We start from the raw sequence: 16,845 nt of genomic DNA, 5'->3' as shown, positions 1-16,845 counted from the left end.
CCCCAGTTTAGCACGATTGTTCTCATTATAGACTGCGGAGATGTTACTCACCGCCCTACCAAGTGAGCTGATCCTGCAGATCTTCGAGCAAATCCCCGATGCTCAAACATTGCAGTCTCTTGCATGCACTTGTAGCAACTTTCAGCAGATTGCCGAGGTCTGCTTGTATTCTCGCTTCCTTTTCACCAGACGCGAATCTTTCAAGAAGCTCGTGGACTCTCTCAACAAGGACTCACAGCGATACAATCATGTCCGTGATGTGGAGCTCCGCTATTCGACGCAGGCCTATGATTTCCTCAGCACAGAACCTATGGATCTCTGCGAATTCCCCAACTTGCGATCATTTGTCTCTGAGAGCCCCTTCTGCAACGCTCACTCATATGTGGGCAGAAAGGATGAAGGCATATGGATTGCCGATATGAAGCATTACCTGCATGCTTTTGAGCGGGCGTCAATACTCACTCCTGGCCCTGAGGACGGAACCTTGTCCAAACCTTTGAACAACTTGAAGTCATGTAAGACCCCCTGGATCTGGCACTGTATACTTTTTCTTCCTTTTTGGCTGACACAATCCAAGTAACACTACACTGGACAGGAGGCTTGAATGCCCGCTTCTGGACCACCACGCCGTCGTGTCCTATCTTTTTACTCCCAAGCTTGAAGAAATTGGAGATCTCTTGCGTAAAGATAAAGGCCTCGGAAAATGACCAGGCCTTGCAACCCTTCGCATATCGGACAAACCTTGAAGAATTGACATTTACTGAGAGCCTCGTAACAACGGAAGCACTGGAACGCATTCTGTCGTTGCCCAAGTCTCTTCGTAGCTTGACTCTCCATGAAGTCTACCGTCACAGATTCAATGTGGGAACAGGCGACTACAGACATCCTTTGGATAACCTGGACGGAATGCTCCGCGCTATCTCCCAGCAATCTGACAACCTACGAGTGCTTAATATTTTCGGCCCAAGTGTCAACGATCTTCAGATTGCTCATCTTGATTTGTCAACCTTTGCCTGCCTTACGCACCTGGGATTGCGCAACACCTACAGATACAGGCTTGAACAGCCACCACCATCTCTTACCACATTACGCATTGAAGACTTCGCTGCCACAGCAATGACTACGAGCAGACTAGATAGCCTTTTATCCGAAGTCAACATCGTGGACTGTGTGGCGAACTGCGCAAACCGCCAAGAAACATTGAAATTGGATTTGCGGCTACAAGATGTCGCCATCGTCATGTTGATTGGAGGACATGGGCCAGATGCGAGTCGGCCGCTGCGAGCGTTTGTTGACAACTTTGTCCAAGAGATTGGGAAGCGCGTCGAGATGCGGCAAAATCGACACCTCAGTAGCTATGGGACAATTTCTCCTGACGCCCCCCAAACGTCGATTTCTGCACCCTCGCCTCGTCGAACTTCTCCCTTGCGCCTTAGGCTGTTGACTGCAAAGCGCATTAGATACATGCCTCCATATCTGCACACAGAGAAAAGGCCAAAATGGGTGGTACGGTACGATTCGGGCATTCTTGCCCATCCGTACTATGATGAGACCGGTGATTTGATTGGGAGTGAAAGTAGCGAAGATGAGGAGATGAACGAGATTTTCATGGCCCATTGAAATCTGCGGCTTGCAACTTGCGCCAGCTAAAACTTTGCACTGTCGAACATTGATGGTGCTTCTTTAATGTGATGCAGCAAACCATCTGCTGATAATGTACCATGGCTTTCATCCACTATATCTCTGGTGAGTGTGAATGTCTTCATATGTGCTTTCCTGCGTGACAACCTTTATCCTTTCCTGTCATGACCTTGAAGTTTCGAAATGCAAGCACTTCATGATTTGATTCCCCTCCTCGCACTGCAAGTTGCAGGCTGCCGATTCAATACCAATAGCCGCTAACATGCGACACAGCATGGTGTTGCGCCCAAGCTACCAGAGGAAGCCTGAGGTAAACCTAGACCTCCAACAGTGCCCTTAAAAGAGTCCTCTGTGACGGCGAATTCTTTTCTGCCTGAGGAAGTCAGTTCTCGTGAATAATTCAGACGATGGGCACGAGAGCCTTCTGGGCTCCTTCCTAATTACCTATTATTGACTGAGGTTATGGACTTCGTACCCAGGCCCTCTACCATCCAAGGCAGTCACTGTGAAAACCTTCCCGCACTCACTTAAGAACGTTCTAATGATCCTTAATTCACCTCACATCGACGCTCTTACCGAATGCAACCCTTCACGAAGAACGGCCACTTACCAATTCTGCTGGGACTCACACCTGTCACCCCAAACTTCTCATTGTCTCAATCTGCTCTCACATCATACTTCACCACCAAGCTCGTGGGCTGCACCAAGAGTCAACCACCGCACTTCAGCCCAATCTACACTCAAGAGTCACGTCAATCCAAGGATCTGATCCCAGCGAAATTTCAGCATGGAGAATCCAGTGACCTACAATGCCCTCCCCGCCGAGCTGAAGCTCAATATCTGGGAGCACGTGCTCTCGCAGAAGGGAGTTCACCACTTCAAGCTCAAGTCCCAGGACCCGGCAGCTATGTACCAGGTCTTGCAAGTTGAGCAGAAGAATAGGCTTGGAAAAGACCCTTCTATGTGGGCCCATCGCTGGAGTATCTACCAGACCGATCGGGTTGCCCGCGCAATGTATTTTCTCTGGGAAGAGGGAGCAAAGGATAAGGACTCGCTGTGGACCGTCCCGTTCCGCAAGACGAGGAATGACACTGACACGACGGAAAGCAGAGGAAAGGTCCACAAGAAGGAGGATCTCGTCATATTCACCCTTACAGGTGGCACCTTCAACCCTGTCTTGCTCGACATGGGGGAAAATCAAGAGATGTTCCGAGGGCTGCAGAATATCGCATTAAACTACAAGAAAACTCAGACCGGCAAATGGGACTTTGGCAAGGCCTTCAAATGTCGCTGTCGCTACTCTCGGAAGAAGCACGAAAAGCTTGAGCACTGCCCCGTATCTTTGGTCCGGTTCCTCCGCATGTTCCCAAACATCCGAACCTTCAGTTTCATTTTCCGGCTATGTGGCAAAGATATCGACGAGAAGAAGATCGCCTACAAGGGAAAGTCACCCAGCGGTAGGGGTACCAAGCGAAAAGCTGACGAGGAAGCTGGTGAGGAAGCTGGCACAGGCAAAGTACCTGGTGCAGAGGTTGCTAAGAAGAAGCCTGCTACACAGACCATCGAGGAGGCTCTTGCTGAGTTTCGAGGTACGTTTCAAGCATGGACTCTTCCCACGCAACCGCTTCTGATGCAGTCATTAGCCAAGGCCGAGAAACGCAAGCGAGTCATCTGGAGAGACTCGGAGCGAATGTACTACGAGGTTGACGAGCAGATCACTGGTAAATTGAACGTCCACCACAAGTTGTGGGTCGAGATGAAAGAGCTTCAAACACATTGGAGGGCCGAGGGCAACCCCAACATAACTGAGCATGAGCGCAAATGCTATGCGAAGACCAAGTTCAAGGTCCTCATTTGCCGCGACCTCATGGACAGAAAGAAAAAGGCCGAGTGAGGCTCTAAGCGTCAACCGCAGAGGTGCATCGGCTCGAAGGACATGTGGTTGGGGGCAAGCCGGCGATTTCATTCTTTGGGAGTTCGACGGGTGATTGTTGATGGCCGCTAATGGCATGCGCAAGCCATCGATATCACTGACGATGCATTCTGATTCACATCCTTCTCCGCGGATTGCGTTTGGCAGTTTTGAGCGGTCGGGAGGCTAGTTATTGGCTGGAATGGAGGGTCCTTGCGGCAGATCGTGCCGGAGGGTCGATGCGTACACCAAGACATCATAGATGCGATTGCCTCGAGGTTGTTCTATCGAGTCGCACCCAGATGGCAATAGGCATTGAGCTCATTTTAACCCAATCCCACATACCGAACGCATCGTCGTCAGCTATTGTGGTTATGCATTCCGTGGTCTATCCGGGCTGGCGGGCACTAGACGTTCTCCCCAGGCGTCCCAACGGGCCCGAAGTCGGCGCGATTTTAGCGGCACCTCGGTCCATTTAGTCTCTCGAGTCACCACCAGACGTGCTTCCATCAACCATATGATACAACACAAATCTGTAAATAATGCCTGATCCGGCTGCTTTGAGAATCTACGCGGATGACTTTTCTACAGCTCTAAGACTTGTACGCCATGGAATCGATAAGCTTGAACCTGTAAGCGCAAATAACTGACTCTCAGTAGGTGGCCAGGAACTCATGGCGCCAGAGCATTCAGTCGTGGCTGGTAGTCCCTACGGGAATCATGATGATATTGGCAGTATGCTTTGGCATAGAGAAGATCTTTGATCTGGGTAACATATCATTTCCGGCATCGGTTGCCTGCTTGATCATTCTATTCCTGGCCCTGCTTTTATCAGAGCGAGTCCTTGGCGAGCATCGTACGCGCAGGTTGGTTGCATATATTGACATCCCAGTGAGATCAAACATCTACCAATCATGTACAAGTGACGTAGCTAATATGGCTCTCTAGGCAGGCTGGTCTTTGCGCTGGATCAGCATGTGCTTTACACCTTCTTTCGTGTTATTGCCCTTGAGTCCGCCGATAGGCGTGATCGAGGTGCTCAAGATCATTGCAGTGTTTGGTGAGCCCCAACAATGCTACAGGACATCATTAGGAGGCTGATTTTTTCCAGTGATCGGATTCATTGTGATGATGGTGTTCACCGCGTACATGACTCGTGGGCTTCAAGCAATACTCGGAACATCCAAACGCGCAATGATAGAGCGTGCCGAAGAACTTGGCCCCGAAGGCGACGAGATTCCTATGACCGACATAGCAGATGGTGACCTTCCTGGGAATCAGACAGATGAGTCAGCTACAGCAATGACAGCTAGATCTTCTATCGATCTAGCCACTCTGTCGCCTGCTATGGCTTCACAGGCTACCTCTCAGATTCGCCTGCATGAGCCAGAGCCACCGACTACCCCCTCCGAAGCCAATGAAAATGGGTCTCCGGACAGAGATCAGATATCTCCACAGGAGCCAGAGCCTGCTGAAAGAGCAAAACTTTGGGCTGCAGTGGTCGTAAGCCATGTTGACTCTTTGACCTTTGTTGCTATTTTCCTTTTCATCGGTATGCCACTTTATTATTCAACTGGGTACGGTATGCCAATGCATCTCGCCTTTAGTATTTTGACATACTATACCGCACTTGCACTGCCTCCATCGTGGAAGCAGTTCCTGCATCCGGTTCTTGTCTCTTCTCTGATTACCGTCTTGGGGATATGGGTTCTTGGTCTCGCAGAGGGCCGGAATCTCTATACCACACTCACAGAATACCGCACTGGAGCAAAATATTCGAAGCTCTGGGACGGGTCACACAAGTTGCCTGGTGCTGGAGACATTCTTGGCAGCGTACTTGATGCGAGCATCGTAGCTCTTGCACTACCGATGTATCAATATCGCCGAGAGCTTCGGGAGCATTTCTTTGCTATTGTTACACCAAATATCTTGGTTTCCATTGCCTCGCTGTTTGCCTATCCTTACATCTGCTTCGAGATAGGCATAACAGCTGAGAGGAGTCTCGCATTCTCTGCTCGAAGTCTAACCCTAGCTCTGGCTACTCCCGCGGTCGTGAACATTGGGGGTGATACATACACGATCGCCGCAATCGCTATAGCAAGCGGGATAACCGGGGCACTGATAGGCCAGAAGATCTTGGCATGGCTCAAGATCCCCGAAGGTAAGTGTGCTCAAAGTTCTTTACATTGGATACTGGAACTGACCTAATACTTACAAGACGACTACGTCACCAGAGGGGTTACCCTTGGAGCCAACTCATCGGCAATTGCCACTGCTATGTTATTGCGAACCGATCCGCGAGCGGCTGCACTTTCGAGTCTCTCTATGGGCTTGTTTGGAACGATAACTGTCTTGTTTACATCAATACCACCTATCGCAAATGCTATCAGATCATTGGTTGGGTTATAGGGTGGAGAAGAATTCTCGTTTCGTAGCCGTCGAGTGATGTTCTGATCATTTCAATTCAACACAGGCATGTGTGACCCGACGATCTTTCTTACATCAAACTTGGTTCCAGATCTGTGGCAATGCCCATCGTGACGTCCAGAGTGACAGAGACCTGGAAGTCGAGAGAGCGTGAATCCACAGGATTAATTCGGCCGTTAGAACTTGGCACGTCACCTCAAACTCAGAGACAACGGTAGAGCTTTTGACGCTTCCCTGTTGAGTTGTTGGCATGGATACTGGCCCTTGCATATGTTACTGTTAGCTTCGTCTTGCCACTCGCCGGTTGTTCTCCAACCGCACGGCCTTGCAACAACTAATTATGTCACCAATATGGTAGCGACTTTTGGGCCCAGCATATTTATTTTATAGAACTGCAACTTGAACCTTTGCTTGACAAAGGTCAGCGAGTGAGACACTTACGGAGCACAAGGCGGAGAAGGATCCCCCCACTGGCAAACCTATCCACCAGCTTCTGATTGATCTCCGAGTCTAATGTAGTTATGCAAGACTGTCCACACATGCAAAGTACTTCCAAGCTACAAGGCTATAGTGGAGCATTCCTGCAAACGCGCTGAACATGGTGGAGCCCAGCACTGAACTGGAACATCCGCCATTGGCCAATTTGAGGCTGCCAGGAGATGTTCCTAATAGGCTTACCAGAATGTCGGGCCGTACCACAACGTGTCGCCGGTATATCTGCAAGGGTCAAGTTCAAGATGCCTGGTGCGCCACGCCTCATCCGGTAAAGATGGCCCAAGAACCACCGGGAATAATCATTGCATGAGACCATACGATTCTAATATGCTTAAAGAGGGAAAATCGCCGTCATTGCTATGATCCCTGCATGGTACGACGGTACCACCAGTACTTCACACGTCTAAAAATCCGCATCCGAGCTGTCTGGCATCTACTGTGTCGCGATGAAGAAGGCTCTATCTATGCAAACTTCGTTTCTCATAGCAGTACGTAATGATGGAAATTAGCAGAAAGCGTTTCAGTGTGTCGCTTGTTGACTGCGATCGCATGAAAGTCGACAATGAGACCCATGGCGGCCTGCCGGCAATTCATCACTAATACATCAATACCCTGCCCCACTTGTCATGGAGGTGTAACGCAAGCCAAGCCGTGTGCTGGAGCGCGCCAGGAATCAGAATTTCATGCCCTCTCGTTTTCCCGAGAGCTGCGTGATTTAGCCACCCGATTCCAGCTGTCTCCTCACTTTGACTAAGTCAGACAGACAGTCATTCGCCAACATGGACGTGGTGTCTACTCTTGATGCAATCAAACCAGAGTCTTTCAGCACTGACGCTGATCGCTACGCAGCAAAGCAGGCTGCCTTTAGGCTTCTCTCAAGACTACAGACACCCTTCGAGCGGTCATGGGCATTGTCATTCGAAACACCAGTATTGGTAGCTGGCCTGCAAACCTGCCAAGATCTTGGTATCTGGGCCACATGGTCAGAAATCGACAAGGTAGATGAAGGAGCGCCGCAAAGCCTGGACAGCATTTTGACGATGTCCAACTCCAAGGTTGATCCAAACCTTCTCCGTGAGTCGTTATATGACCCTTGCAGTCGGCAGAATAAATCCAGTTTGTGATGCTAACAATAGAATAGGTCGTTTGTTAAGGCACATGGCCGCTCTCCATATTCTTGAGGAAACAGGAGCCGACATGTGGAAACCTACGCCATTTTCGTTGGCGATGGGAGATAGGGTTTCTTACATTGACCAGACTGTTCAGTGTGGGTAAGTTCATCTGGCGACTTCATTATATGTCTTTGGTTTAACATGCTATCCAGACTTGACCATACCATACCGACGGGTGTCAACCTACCTAAATTCCTCGCGAAGCATGAGTACCAAGAACCTGTTGACAAGTCAAAATTCGACAATTACTGCGATTTGTTTGGGAATGACTTCTTTGCTTACTGCCAAAAGAACCCAGGCGCAGGTGGAAGTTTCATCGGACTGATGACCGCCCTTAGGAACCACAAAATGGACTGGACAGAGGTCTACGATACAAACAAGCTGTTTCAGGAGGCAAAGGCTCAGGAAGGGGTCCCTTTCTTTGTTGATGTAGGCGGCGCACACGGTCTCGACACGGCTAGAATACTGGCGAAGCATCCTGAAATGCCTGCGGACTCCCTTGTCGTCCAAGACCTGCCAGACGTTATCGCATTGCACGCGAAGGAGAAGCTTGATAGCCGCATCAAACAGATGTCGTACGACTTCTTCACCCCTCAGCCGGTTGAGGGTGCCAGAGCATACTTCTTTCATGCTGTTCCCCATGACTGGCCAGACGCCGATTGCGTGAGGATCTTTGAGCAGGTCAAGGCGGTAATGAAACGAGGCTTCTCAAAGGTGCTCATTTATGAGATTGTGTTGCCTCCCCAAGGGGCGACGAGTCTCATGACAACCATGGACTTACAATTAATGAACTGCACTTCTGGTTTTGAGAGGACAGAAGATCATTGGAAGAAACTTCTGAGTAGTGTTGGACTCAAGGTCGTGAGTATTTCAAGCCATCCTAGAGCTCTCGAAGGCGTTATTGAGGCAGAGCTCGTATGATATGGGAAGTGCTTGAGATAATAATGGCCACTATATGCTAGAGAATTCAGAACGTATCTTAGAAGTACCATTCAATTGCAGTAGATATCTACGGAGATTGTACACAACGATGGTTGACCTCAGCAAGATGCGGCAGGTGTGGACAGTTGCAGACACAATATGTGCGGCGTTGCTCAGCCGGATGGCCCGGACCCTTGAGCTGACGGTTGTATTGACATGATCCACTTTTCGCGTCGGCGCTTGGGACACGGTGCACTTGGAACTACCGCGCCGCGTCCACCACGACGCTCTTGGCTACAACTGACTTCAATTTTGGCTCATCCGGCAGCCACTCAAACCGCCGTCAGTCTCTCCGGCGCTGGCCCCTGGTAATTCAGGCTGTATTGAGAGTACTTGGCTTCCAAACTGCCTAATGATAAACTAACCTCACTCGACGTGACGAGGTATCCAGCCCTGTTGTATCGCCTGAGAGACGACAGCACAATGCAAGCCCGCCGATTGGTTCAGAGAAGCATAGCAAGATCGGTGCTATGGACTCATCAATCCTCAAGATGTGTGACTTGTCCACGTCGTGGCTTTGAGACACCACGGCGCCCAACCAGCCTGGTGCCGTGTCCCAGCGGGCTATCCCCCACAGCTGTAGTGGAACAACTGAGATGGTATTCTTGTGAAGCCAAAAGCTCTGAGGCAAAATGTAGCGGAGGCAAGAATTGCGCAAGCAAACCCCAGCCTCTCTCGCCAGCCTCGGCACGATTCTGGGCCTCGGCCCCAATATGGCGACGTGCAGCGGTCAATACCTTCAGGTGCCTGGTGGGCTGTACCAGCGGTGACTTTTCTGCAATGTGGCTGCTGCAAGCTTATTACCCAGAGCTCGGTATAGGGACTATTATGGGCGTGGCGAGTGAGTCAAGAATCCTGGCGATTTTGCCCGCTGCAAAGCCGTGAGTTTAGTCTTATACTGACCATGTATAGTGGCTAGCGGCCTCTCTACCTCAATGCTACTCGAGACAGCTCTACTTCGGCTGGGTCGGGATGGCCTTTCATGGTCTGCTGCAGCCAAGACTGCAGCGGGAATGAGCTTCATATCCATGCTCACCATGGAGGCGGCACAGAATGCGGTCGATTACCACCTCACTGGTGGCACAGTTGCCTTCGATTCTCCTGCATTCTGGGCTGCCGCCGTTATCTCTATGTCTGCCGGCTTCCTTGCGCCTCTTCCCTATAATTATCTACGACTCAAGAAATACGGTAAAGCATGTCACTAGCACGGAATCACGACCTCTGAGTATTGAGCATAAATTAAGACCTCAAGGCAACCATGGTCGTCCTATTCAGATGACCGTGACGTCTTGGAATCAGTACATGCTGGAGTTGCGCAACAAGACTCAGCTTACATCTTGATGTGGAGGGCATGGAAACTAGGAACATACTTGCACACCAGGAGACTTGGAGAGGTCGAGAACCACTTGAGGCCAAACTCTGAAGCCGATGGTGGCCGATGACTCGTTCAAGCCGGTTTGAGTTCGGTGTCCATATCCAATCACTAAGTTCATGTACGCAATCATGCTTGCACTACATATGTACCCCGCAAAACACAAATACTGGGAATTGGAAGTGGCCAAAACATAATAAAACAGCTTCGGCCTCATGAAAAGTTGATCTCACATCACCCAAGAAAGATTCATCATTGGACTTCAACAATGGCTTCACAAAACTGGTCATCGCTGCCTAAGGCGATGAATAAGTCCATTTCAACGCTAGGCAAAGCTCTGGATCAAGACCGCCAATGGCAGGCCTTCATTCGTACGAATGCAATCATCGAGCCTGTAACTATGGGAGTGCAGTCTCTTGACGGAAATGACGCCGTTCTGGTCAGGGTAGAACCCAAGGCAAAAACGTCGGTTTGGACCGGCTCCGCCGATGATGCCGACTTCACTCTGCGGGCGAAGCCAGATCAATGGGAGAAGTTCTTCCGGGCCAACCCAATGGCACCATACACTAGCTTTGTTGGCCTCCAAGGAATGAATATCAAGCAAGAAGGAGTGGGTGTGCACGGAAACCAAGTCAAATTCGCACAATACAGCCATCTCACCACCCGTCTACTGGAACTGCTCCGCGATGGATTGCATGGGCCGATGCAGGACTTATCACATGACCACCCAATCGATGATCACATTGTAGGGAGGTACATCTATCTTGACTGCCCCGTATGGGGCCGGACAAAGATATTCTACGAGACCGCTGGCGATGGGCCACAACAGATTGTCTTCTGCCATACCGCTGGTGCAGACTCACGCCAGTATCATGGTGTTATGAACCACCCGGAGATGCAGAGGCGTTGCACCATGATTGCATTTGATTTGCCGGCCCATGGACGTTCGTTTCCGGGCAGCAACCATATTCCAGGAAATCACACCAACACTGAAGAGGCATACGTTGGTACCATCGCTGCAGTAGTCAAGGGACTCAACTTAAATAAGCCCATTATATGCGGTGCTTCGATGGCAGGGCAGGTTTGCGTTGCTGTCGCCATTCGCAGTGACGAAGTTGGTGCCGGAGGGACTATATCTCTGCAGGGTTGCGACTATCTGACCATGGACCGTCAGTTCAACGACAAGTCGCCCGTTGTCAACCAGTCTCTCTACAATCCAGACTGGATCTATGGAATGATGGCGCCACATTCGCCACAAGCAAACAAGCAGCTTATCTGGCATATGTACAGTGGTCAGGCTTATGGAATCTTTCACGGAGACTTGGATTTCTACTTCGGCGGTTTCGATGCTCGAGATCGCGTTGCGAGAATCGACGTCAAGAAATGCCCGATTTACTTTCTGACTGGCGAGTACGACTGGAGTACGACCCCCGAAATGAGCAAGGCAACTGCAGACAAGATCAAAGGCGCGGGCTTCAAAAAGATGGAGAATCTTGGTCATTTCCCCGCCACCGAGAACCCGTCACTCTTTGTGCCATATCTGGTGGAGGCAATTGAGTACATTCAGAGGACTCGCAAAGAGCCAGAGCCGGTTTTGGATGAAGGAAAATACGTTGACGAGGTGTTCCTACAGCCTTCCTAGCTTATGCGTGAGATAATGGCTTTTGTGAGTCTTCACCATGCGTCGTGTACATCGAAGATGACTGTCTTTCGAGAGTGACTCGATACGCCGGGAATTCCACTGATACAGCCTTCTTCCCCGCCTCGACCTCCTTCACTGTGAATATGAAATGGTCCTGAGACTGTAAGCCATACTGAGTCCTGTCAAGCTGCGCCCAGGTGTTGCATGTCGCCATGGGCCAGATGAACTGAGATTCCGCTTCCGCCAACTCCTCAGGCGTTCCAATGGTCCACACGCCACGCCATGAGCTCTGCGTCTCCGTCTCCAATCCAGTTGGGTACATCCTAAATCTGACCGTCTCATCCTCAGGTGGCTTTCCGTGTGTGAACGCAGTCTGGACTTTGGCAAACGACTTGAAGACATCCGAGCCGCGGACCTTCCAGTTCGAGACTTTGATACCAGGCCCATCGTCGTCGAGAGAAAGCGTGATTGAAGATTCGGAGTCCGTGTCAGTATAGGTACCAGCGTAAGCAATTCGGGCCTCGTCCTTCGCAGCATCTTCGAAAGCGGGAATCAAAAGCTTGATGGCTGAAGTTATGATCTCGAGCAATGTTCCTCCAGATGTCTCAGGACCGGCTGCCAAAACATCGATAACTATGCCATAATCCGGTATCAAAACCAAGATAGAGTTATAGTGAAATAGGTTACCCATTTTCGTGTAAATTTCAATCAGGCGCCCATCGACTGTGTCGTTGGTGAATCGATAGATTTCCCATGGTGTTCCAAGCAGAAGGTTCGATGCGGATGTTGACACAACAGGCTTTAGCCAACGACGCGTCTTGACAGGCGAGAGTTGCTGGTTCTTGAGGATAGAGATGCCAAAGGCGATCATGTCAGATAAGCACGAATAGTAGTCGCCAGCCCTAAGAAGGTGAGTGCTGGGTTTGAGGACGGGAAAATGGTGGAACCTACGCTTTCTCATAGCCAATAGTTGCATCCCACCATTTAGAATTAACTGGGATGAAACCAAGGCTGTCATCTGGCTTGCTATCGAATGTATGATCCATACCAGTCGGCTCCCAAATGGTGTTCCGGACATGGTCACTGAATCGCGTCTTGGTCACAGACTCAACAGCCCAGCCGAGCAGAGCAAATCCCACATTTGAATATACTGAAGTCGTGAAAGGCGGAAACACTGGGGGCCGATAACCAAACAACTTCCAAAATACTAGAGCTATCATGTCAGAAGGGTCTCTTCCACAAGAGACTTGACTAACCTGTCCTGTCACAAGGCGGGTCTCCAAGGAGCGAGCAGTTCAAATGGAGAGAATCCTCGATACTGGGGAAGCCAATCTCGGTCCAATCGATTTCCTGGTCGGTTGTAAGGTCCATAGGTACTAGTGACGTTAGACATAATGACTCAGCAGGAAATATCAGGGACATACGATCTGCAGGGGCGCCTAGGTGTGATGCAAGCGAGCCCAAGGTCATGTCATCCCAATCCACGGTCCACAGCGGGCTTTCTTCCCGAGCGTGTTCATTCAGAGACCGAAGGTCTGGAATGTACTTGGTGATGGGGTCGTTCAGATCCATCCCTTCGGTCTTCAAAACGGAAAGGACTGGAAATAGTTTCGAGGTGCTCGCCAGTCTATATACTGTGTTGGAGTCCACCTTGTTGACGCCCCGAGGGTCGAGCTCAGGCGGCGTAAAATGGTATTCGAACATTGGCGCAGACTCGTGGATGGATTGTACCCCGATGGAGACGGCCGACTTGTTGAATGAACCAGTTACATTGTGAACTGACTCTTTGAATAGCTTCAGTGCAGCTTGCACGTTCAAGTTGGAACTCGGCTCTTTTGGTGCCGGAAGCACGGGGCCCAACGGTGGGCAAAGCCCATCCAACGATGCCACCGCGCCATTGAACCAGAATGATAGAAGGCAAACAACTGGGACTGGAAGCGTGCGCGAACAAAGGGGCCGATGCATCTTTCATGCGAGAGAGAGCACACGCAGTGGTCTGAGCGTTCGTGATGCGACTACAACGGGGATCAAAATGCACGACTGGTTGCGTGATGGTGATGATTGATGCCCCAAAATAAGCGGTAACCGACTTCAGCCGCTATATGCTGAGGCTCCACGGTTGCGGGGCACCTTCGTCAAAACTCCCCCCTGTCGAAGCTCAGGGGTTCGAGAATGTAATACAGATTCCGATTGGCTGTCGCCAGGACGCTGAGCGGTTGTGCTGCCATTGCCACTATGTACGGACTACTACCTACACAATCGCATGTTCTTGACGCCTTCCTAAATCATTCTAGACGTAACGATGAATTAATTGAGTCTCCGGAGCTGCCCTTTTCGCGTATGCAGTCGTTTGGCTATTTGTTCGTGAAATGCCCCCGATGATCTGGGCTGTCAATTTCGATTGACATTCTTTGACGAACATGTACTTGAGCGCCTTGACAATCCACGCCCTCGTCACCATGCCCATGCAACACGAGCCTCATCATTTGCGGCTGGGGCAGAATGCGGTTCTTCGTTATATCCTTACTAAAGTAGCTACTGCTAATGGTAATTATTATCCTAGTGACCTTGCACCAGTCTTCAGTTGATCCAAACCAGGCCCTTCAACCAGTTTATTACTCAAAGGTACCAATCACAATGGGAGGCCTAGGCAAAAACTGACTGATATACGCCGACCCCGAGGCATGGGTCATCGACTTCGGCAGACCTGACAGTCTGTTCCACGAGGTTGTCAGCCCCGAATCGCTTCAGAGTTCCGTCGCTCAGGCCATCGTCTGGAGCCCAACCAAGGTTGCTCAGTCCATTCTGAGGGTCGGTGATAAAAGCCAGCACATAGTCCTGCATCCTCTCCGATAACTGGACCTCCAACTCCGTCGAACCTCCATGTCGATCGTATGTGCCCATGATTGGAGGAAGGTCGGCAGCATGGTAGGCCCCTAGCCACCTGTATGGCGAGATGTTGGTGAAGTTGCCGGCATACTGGTACCGGTACGTCGTCAAGTGATTGAGGGCCCGCACATTCCTGGAGGCAAAAGCTGGACAGACAAACGAACTCAAGGTCAGGGCATCCAGTGCTGTCCTGTTTGCCGGGCCTGCAATGAGGTTGTTGACTGGATATGCAAAGCTGGCCTGCTCATTCGCAGTGGTGCTTATCAGGGCTGGGATCTTTGGTATGAAACCTGATTTTGCCCTTTCCGTATAGTTGGCGAAAATCACCTTTTCATCCACTGTCGGCCGGAAGAACAGTCCAGGCTCCGTGTCATTGTCACCGTACTGGCCAACGAAGTTCGTGATCAGGTTCGCCGGAACACCCTGCATGCACTCCACCTCGGCTACGGGATCCGTTGGAAAGTCGCACCCCAGATTCTTCGCCACGAACGTGAAGTTCGTTTGCAGTGCATTGTCGCCTCGACTAAAATCTCTAACCGCATTGCCCGACTGAAGAAATAGGCTGGAGGCCAGGGGGTCATCCCAAAAGGCAAAGCCTATGATATCAGAGGCCACTGCTCCTGCCGATTGGCCCCAAAGCATGATACGGTTGCGGTCTCCCCCAAATGCTTCGATGTTCTCATAAGCCCATTCCAACGCCATACGAGTGTCAAGAAAGCCGACGTTCTGGTCGTCTAAGCCTGCCGCATTCGGGAACCCGAAGATGTTGACTCTGTAGTTCACAGAGACAACTATGTGCTTCTGGCTGCGGCTGACCCAGTTAGACGGATTCAGGTATGCTGAATCAACTCCACCCTGGACGAAAGCTCCCCCATGAATGAAAAAAGCGACTGGCAGCTTGGCATCAGGAGCCACGCCGATAGGGGCCCATATCGCCAGACCTAAGCAATCTTCGTCGCTCGTTTGAGCAACAGTTCCAGCATACCTAGGCTGACCATAAGTTTCAATGCCATATTCCGAGAGATTGGTATTCCATAGCGAACGTGTCTTGAGAAGATACTGAGGACAGTTTGCTGGGAGCCTATGTACGTAGTGGTGTTGCCGCGACGCGCGGAGCTTGACGGGTGGCTTCCATCTGAGTTTTCCCACCGGAGCTTCTGCGAAGGGAATGCCTTGGAAAGTCTTGACGTTGTTGTTATCAGGGTCGATCAGTCCAGTGTATATCCCGGTTGACGTTTGAACAGTAAGACCGTCTTGAGACCCATGGGCTTTCACAAGCTCCAGCAACAGGGCCCACAATGTCAACTTGAATAGCGTCATGTCAGCGCCGGTCAAGATTCTCTGATACAAATTGAGGTGAGTATTTGCAGCCTGGCCAGATTTGATAGTAGCACTTGATTTCGTTCTAAGAATGTAGTTGATCTGAGTAACTTGTCATATACACAGCCTCTGCCTTTGACTTTAATATTGAAGTCTTGATCTTGCATACGTTATAGCTGGCGCCAATCACCTGGTGTATCCAACTTACACGCGATATACACATCAGCAACTCAACAGTGATGAGGGCTGCATACTACTTGACGTGATGCTTGGCCCAAGTGCCGTAGGCACCTTCCTCTTTGGTGACCAATAGTCTTGGCGATCTCGGATTCCGGTGTGGCCCCGCACTTCCCGGCAGCCCGGTTTCCATCCATTGGAGAGCGCTCCAGCCTTGCCGTGTGATACCTTGACCGCCACCCCTAGGTTGATGACATGTAGGCCGTGCGGCGGCAGACGTGCGCAAAGGTGACAATCGGGGGCGTGTGATCAGCTGCTGTCAAATCATTGAGCTTCCGGAGGCCACCTTTAGGCATCCGAGCTCGAAGAGATCATGATTTCATCGCACGGCTATACGCTGTATGGTTATCAGTTCGCAGGGTCGACTTCTGTCCGAAGCGACTTATGCAATAGATTACAGGATGTCGTGATCCAAGTACAGTCCCTTGCGCGCCCCACTGTAAGATTCGATTACCCAGCACCGTTCAGCCCAAGTTTTACAAGCAAGAACCATATTAATGATTCGCTGCGTCTCCAGCAGCCCGGACTACGAAAATTTACGAATTGCAGTTGGCTGTACAGCCGAACGTGAGGATTAGATCATCGTACTACCTTATGGCAACATGAGGGGATGGTGACTGAACCAAAATTGCGTCTTCATACTAGTTTCGTAACCGATGGGATGGTAAACGTATCAGCTGACAAGTGCGCTGTTATCCAATTGGCTACGGGTCTTGAATCAGTGCTCTGAGTTTTCCATTGCCTGCTTCGTGGGCCT

General features: G+C 50.6%; 8 protein-coding genes across 8 annotated transcripts; 6 read left to right on the top strand and 2 right to left on the bottom strand.

The window, feature by feature from the left end:
- Nucleotides 1–40: 40 nt before the first annotated feature.
- Nucleotides 41–1,620, top strand: JN550_000594 (uncharacterized protein; the record flags this gene model as incomplete). Its single annotated transcript, XM_049317633.1, has 2 exons — nucleotides 41–515; nucleotides 578–1,620. The coding sequence occupies 2 exons, from the start codon at nucleotides 41–43 to the stop codon at nucleotides 1,618–1,620; spliced, it is 1,518 nt and encodes a 505-aa protein (XP_049177883.1).
- An 808-nt stretch (nucleotides 1,621–2,428) lies between these two features.
- Nucleotides 2,429–3,535, top strand: JN550_000593 (uncharacterized protein; the record flags this gene model as incomplete). The annotated part of the gene is made up of 1 exon (XM_049317622.1): nucleotides 2,429–3,535. One exon carries the CDS (start codon nucleotides 2,429–2,431, stop codon nucleotides 3,533–3,535), a length of 1,107 nt encoding a protein of 368 aa, XP_049177882.1.
- Nucleotides 3,536–4,095: 560 nt separating this feature from the next.
- On the top strand, nucleotides 4,096–5,962 carry JN550_000592 (uncharacterized protein; the record flags this gene model as incomplete). The annotated part of the gene is made up of 5 exons (XM_049317611.1): nucleotides 4,096–4,155; nucleotides 4,214–4,444; nucleotides 4,502–4,613; nucleotides 4,665–5,714; nucleotides 5,772–5,962. 5 exons carry the CDS (start codon nucleotides 4,096–4,098, stop codon nucleotides 5,960–5,962), a joined length of 1,644 nt encoding a protein of 547 aa, XP_049177881.1.
- Nucleotides 5,963–7,254: 1,292 nt separating this feature from the next.
- JN550_000591 (uncharacterized protein) lies at nucleotides 7,255–8,568 on the top strand (the record flags this gene model as incomplete). The annotated part of the gene is made up of 3 exons (XM_049317600.1): nucleotides 7,255–7,549; nucleotides 7,617–7,746; nucleotides 7,800–8,568. 3 exons carry the CDS (start codon nucleotides 7,255–7,257, stop codon nucleotides 8,566–8,568), a joined length of 1,194 nt encoding a protein of 397 aa, XP_049177880.1.
- Nucleotides 8,569–9,408: 840 nt separating this feature from the next.
- Nucleotides 9,409–10,070, top strand: JN550_000590 (uncharacterized protein; the record flags this gene model as incomplete). The annotated part of the gene is made up of 3 exons (XM_049317590.1): nucleotides 9,409–9,469; nucleotides 9,541–9,816; nucleotides 9,904–10,070. The coding sequence occupies 3 exons, from the start codon at nucleotides 9,409–9,411 to the stop codon at nucleotides 10,068–10,070; spliced, it is 504 nt and encodes a 167-aa protein (XP_049177879.1).
- Nucleotides 10,071–10,268: 198 nt separating this feature from the next.
- JN550_000589 (uncharacterized protein) lies at nucleotides 10,269–11,642 on the top strand (the record flags this gene model as incomplete). The annotated part of the gene is made up of 1 exon (XM_049317579.1): nucleotides 10,269–11,642. One exon carries the CDS (start codon nucleotides 10,269–10,271, stop codon nucleotides 11,640–11,642), a length of 1,374 nt encoding a protein of 457 aa, XP_049177878.1.
- A 1-nt stretch (nucleotide 11,643) lies between these two features.
- Nucleotides 11,644–13,607, bottom strand: JN550_000588 (uncharacterized protein; the record flags this gene model as incomplete). The annotated part of the gene is made up of 4 exons (XM_049317568.1): nucleotides 11,644–12,544; nucleotides 12,594–12,849; nucleotides 12,899–13,018; nucleotides 13,067–13,607. The coding sequence occupies 4 exons, from the start codon at nucleotides 13,605–13,607 to the stop codon at nucleotides 11,644–11,646; spliced, it is 1,818 nt and encodes a 605-aa protein (XP_049177877.1).
- Nucleotides 13,608–14,288: 681 nt separating this feature from the next.
- On the bottom strand, nucleotides 14,289–15,851 carry JN550_000587 (uncharacterized protein; the record flags this gene model as incomplete). Its single annotated transcript, XM_049317558.1, has 1 exon — nucleotides 14,289–15,851. The coding sequence occupies one exon, from the start codon at nucleotides 15,849–15,851 to the stop codon at nucleotides 14,289–14,291; it is 1,563 nt and encodes a 520-aa protein (XP_049177876.1).
- Between the last annotated feature and the right edge of the window lie 994 nt (nucleotides 15,852–16,845).

Source organism: Neoarthrinium moseri (assembly GCF_022829205.1).
Source record: "Neoarthrinium moseri strain CBS 164.80 chromosome Unknown scaffold1_Wmoseri_CBS_16480, whole genome shotgun sequence".
Lineage (NCBI taxonomy): Eukaryota > Fungi > Ascomycota > Sordariomycetes > Amphisphaeriales > Apiosporaceae > Neoarthrinium > Neoarthrinium moseri.
This window is presented reverse-complemented; position numbering and strand designations above follow the sequence as displayed.